Source organism: Nicotiana tomentosiformis, chromosome 5 (genome assembly GCF_000390325.3).
Source record: "Nicotiana tomentosiformis chromosome 5, ASM39032v3, whole genome shotgun sequence".
Taxonomy (NCBI): domain Eukaryota; kingdom Viridiplantae; phylum Streptophyta; class Magnoliopsida; order Solanales; family Solanaceae; genus Nicotiana; species Nicotiana tomentosiformis.
The window spans coordinates 64,780,914-64,785,758 of record NC_090816.1 but is presented as its reverse complement, the minus strand read 5'-3'; the positions used below and the strand labels follow the sequence as shown (position 1 = coordinate 64,785,758).

Sequence of the window (4,845 nt, the reverse complement as noted above, 5' to 3'; positions counted from 1 at the left end):
ACCTTTCCAATTATACCCAATTCCAAATAATTACTTAACGACATAAATATATCAAACTGCTACATCCAAATTTAATTAATAGGTGAATTTCCAAACAGGCTCATGTTATTCAATTTACTTTTTGTCAGAACTTCTTACAAAAACAGACTACGCTCCATATTGCATTTTGACTTTATCACAAACTGAATCATTTTCTTCTCCTTCTTCCTCTCATGCTCATGTGTATACGCTCCTCTACTGCCACGTATTCATAATTTTCCTTCTGTTGCCACGTTACATGTTTTCTTGCTCATTCTATCCGTATAGCTGCAACAAGAAGATAAAGCTTAAAAAACACATATATCCTATAATAAATACATGTCCTAAAAATGATTTTTATAGTCCCAATTGTGTTTAATTTCCCCCTTTTTGTAGTTTCAAACTTTTCTATGGATACAAGACAGAGAAGCATTAGAATAGCAATGTTGCCATGGCTAGCACATGGTCACATATGTCCCTTCATAGAACTAGCCAAAGCACTGTCCAAGAGAAATTTCTACATATACATATGTTCCACACCAGTCAATATCAATTCTTTCAAACAAACAATTTCTGAAAAAGATTCAATTTCAATAAAGATAGTGGAACTTCACTTTCCAAATTTACCTGAACTTCCTCCTCACTACCACACCACAAATGGCCTACCACCCCTTCTCATGTCCACTCTAAAAAATGCTTTAGATATGGCGAAACCAAGCTTTTTTCATATACTTAATACTTTGAAGCCAGATTTGGTTATGTATGATTTTCTTCAGCCATGGGTTCCAACTATGGCTGCTTCACAGAATATACCATCTGTTCTATTTCTTACTCCTGGTGCAGCAGCAAGTTGTTATCTTTTTCATATTGGTAGAAAGAAGCCTGTTTCTGAATACCCATTTTCAGCTATTTATCTTAGAGATCATGAGTACGACAGGAATAGACATATGTTTGAACCAACTGAAGATGATGGATATACAGATACACAGCGAAGAGTCAATGGATGCATAGATGGATCATCTGAAATCATCTTGATCAAGACTATCAGAGAGCTAGAAGGAAAATACATGGATTTTCTCTCTACTTTATGCGAGAAAAGGTATGTCGCGTCTACTGGCTGTAAATTCAAACTTTGACGAATCAAATAAAAAAAACACGCATGGCCAAATTCGTCCAAAATTTTGTGGTGACAAAATGAATTAGGTAAAGAGGATCAAATTATAGATCAAAGTTCAATTCGTCCAAATAACCCGACCTTCCTTTTCTATTTTGTTTTTTAGGGAAAAAGGTGTCGATGTATTTTCTTTTAAATTAATATTCCTAAGATATACATAGTTCTCATTCTTAATTACATGTTTGGACCAAGGTGAGTCATTGGGTTACATCGTTTGACCCAGTAGTTTGATGAGTCACTTTCTGTTCTAATTCGTTGAGTCAAGTCAGGAAATGGACCATTATCTAATATCTGGACATTTTAGTCAGCAAACGTATCATAGTTTTAAATTTGGAAGGCTAAAAATTTATTTATTTTTCCTACCTTCAGGTATGTTCCAGTTGGACCACTTGTTAGAGCACCAGAAACAGAGCATGAGCATGAGCATTCAGAGGTAATGAAGTGGCTAAACAGTAAACAAAGATGTTCCACAATTTTGGCTTCATTTGGGAGTGAGTATTTCCTGTCCAAGGAGGAAATGGAAGAACTGGCTTATGGGCTAGAGCTCAGCAAGGTGAATTTCTTGTGGGTTGTGAGATTTCCTATGGGAGAAAAAATCAGCCTAGAAGAAGCGCTTCCAAAAGGTTTTCTTGATAGAATTGGGAACACAGGAAAAGTAGTACAAGGATGGGCTCCACAGCTAAGAATTTTGCAACATTCAAGTATAGGAGGATTTGTGAGCCATTGTGGATGGAGTTCAGTAATGGAAGGGCTTAAACTTGGAATTCCAATTATAGCTATGCCAATGCATCTTGATCAGCCACTTAATGCTAAGTTGGTAGTAGATGCAGGGGTAGGTGAAGAGGCTGTTAGGGACAAAAATGGAAATCTTGATAGACAAGAGGTGGCAAAGGTCATAAGGAAAGTGGTGGCAGAGAAAACAGGGCAGAGATTGCGAAAAAGAGCAAGAGAGTACAGTGAAATTTTGAAGAGTAATGGAGCGAAAGAAATAGATCAAGTTGTTGAAGAGTTGCTAAAACTTTGTAGGCTTACAAGAAGACAGGAATCTACTGAACTGCTTTACTAAATTACAGGCTTTTTCCTTCAATTTTCTTTTTCCTTTTATTTTATTCTTTTTTTTTTCCTTTTTTCGTTTTTGTAATTTACTTCCCAACAAAATAAATTACAGGTACTACATAGATCAGTGTACATTATTATCAATTTTCTTAATATGAAATTGATGTATCATCCAATTTCATTTATTTGTGTGTATCTATTTGTTCTGGCTAAATCTGAATTACTTTTATTTCGTACGCTTTGCATCGGATTAGTGTCAAGTGTCAACTACCGCGTCAAATACTTAACTTAGCAATAGACAGGAAAAGGTTATTATTTTGCGAATCAAAGAGACGAAGTAAAAATCTGCCGAGTCTTGCTTCAGCTCAAGATTAGGCCAACTCTGAAGATATGATTAATAGTACCATTACAATCATCACTTCGACGATATATATGTTTACCGTAAAATTCGAGTAACAATTAAACTTATTTAGTGGTTTTAATGATACGTGATTTAATCCAATACCAATTGATAAACAAGGAATTGAATAGATAATTTGAATAGTAAAATAAATCAAACCAATGTTCTAGCAGTATTTTCGACCTCGACTCGAGATGGTCTGGAGGTTGGGTAACAAAAACAGTAAAGAACAGAAAATAAACAATGAAGAACAGTAATAGATAGTAAGTGAAATAGAGAGCAGCGTTTGTATATATTCTTATCAGTCAAATCATGTTTACAAATGAATGGGGTCCCTCTTTGTATGGTAGAGGAATCTTAAATAAGGTACAATTCTAATAACGGAAACAAATCCCATGATTGGTGTCAATAACCGCTTGATTCGATATGTTCCGGAATTTTTGCCGAGATCTTCGGTCGGTTGCTAATATCTCGCCATTCCGTTATTATGCTCGGTCTTGATCTTCAGCGAGCACTTCGATCTTCATGCTCCATACTCTGCCATTGAGCTCGAGCCCGGTCTATTACGAGCTTACTCTCGAGGCAGCTCCTCGTGCCTATAAAATCGGACATGCCCGATTTCGACCGTATACAGATAGTCCCAGTGTTTCTTGGAATAAAATGATAAGAAACAGTTTGAGCCTCGGTTTTCTGAAACCTCGATTATGGCGTCTTCCTCATGACGTAAGCGACGGATGTGACCGAAACGTCCCATCGGTTCAGTTCCCTAAATCATTAATGCCTGCCAGTTAGAGCCACATTTTCATCTAAGTCTTCTCACTCTTTTCGTCTCCTCCTTTTCGCCATCTGTAGAGCCACCTTCGTTAGCACCGAAACCACCAGTTTTTCATCTTCTTTCTCCCTCCTTCACTTATACCAATGGCAAAAACCTCAAAGGCCATACCGCAGAAGGAGAAAGCTTCTTGCTCCTCTTCCCGGCCGTCCGGCGACAAGGCGCCGGTGGAGCCACTTCCCCACGAGTATGTTCTCGGCCCGTGTACTCTAAAATCCCACTTCAAGGTCGAAACCCTTCATCGATCCCGGGCCGATGTGAGCAAGTGTTGATGTACATATGCTCGATAACGAAGAGCCACCTCGAGGCCATGAAGAGGGACTGCAACTGGGGTCCCGAGGTCGTGGTGTAAATTCTGCTCCCGAAGAGAGCATCACCGCTTAGGTGGAGGGGTTCCTAAGTGTTTACACTTACCCCTTCACATTGGGTCCCCTCGACCCAGTGATTATCTCTGTAAAAGATATCAGCTCACCCTCGGCCAAATCCACCCTTCTCTATGGCGCATAGTAATTATGCTGCGCTTCTTTTCTAGCAAGGCCGAGGGGCTGGAGTTTACTTTAAATCACCTCATGCACTTGTACCAGCCTCGAATCTATCGAGGACTAATCAGGCTCCAATGCCGGGCAACGAAGGCCATATTCTTGAGCATCGACGATGACAAGGATCGGGGTTGGATGAGCCGTTTTATACGGGTGAGGACTCGTGACATTATCCCGGAGGAGAAGATGTCATTCCATGAGGAGTGGAACTTCGACTGTAAGTGATCTTTTAAACTTTGTTCTTCGTACCTTCTTCGACTTCGCCTAATATCCCCTTTCGACATGCAGTTATTCCTTGGATGCCTCAAGCGGTGCCTGACCTCGAAGATTAGGTTCGGAAGTTAGCCTCAACTTCCACTTATGCCGAACGTGCATGGCGTGATTTGGCAAGGGGCAGATGGGAGGCCAAGAACTATGGTAAGGATCTCCTTTTTCATGTTCTGAAACACTTTTTGTACTTCATTCATCATTAATTTTCTGTCTCGCCCCAAACTTGGGGAGGTGTGGCTGGCACCCGGTACCGTGCTGGCCCGAACGAACCACTCTGTAACTCATGATCATTCGACCAAAATTAGAACATACATATGTCGAGTTGGCTGAACTCATTCCTTTTGTAACTATCATGGGCCAACATGGCCACAACTCATAATGTACAAGTGTAAGTGTGAAAATACTGTATCACTGAATCATTTTTCTTAAAACATGAATACATATGCGTCGTCAAGGCCTCTACATACTGTACAAAATGAACCTCTGTCTACAAAGCCTCTAATATTATTTGACATCAAATGGGACAGGGTACTGGCCTACCCATAAGTCTGTAGCA

At 39.7% G+C, this 4,845-nt stretch overlaps 1 protein-coding gene across 1 annotated transcript; it reads left to right on the top strand.

Annotated features, from left to right (window-relative positions):
• Positions 1-357: 357 nt before the first annotated feature.
• On the top strand, positions 358-2,433 carry LOC104102415 (UDP-glucosyltransferase 29-like). Its single transcript, XM_009610113.4, has 2 exons — positions 358-1,117; positions 1,562-2,433. The coding sequence occupies exons 1-2, from the start codon at positions 369-371 to the stop codon at positions 2,256-2,258; spliced, it is 1,446 nt and encodes a 481-aa protein (XP_009608408.1). The 5' UTR covers positions 358-368; the 3' UTR covers positions 2,259-2,433.
• Positions 2,434-4,845: the final 2,412 nt, after the last annotated feature.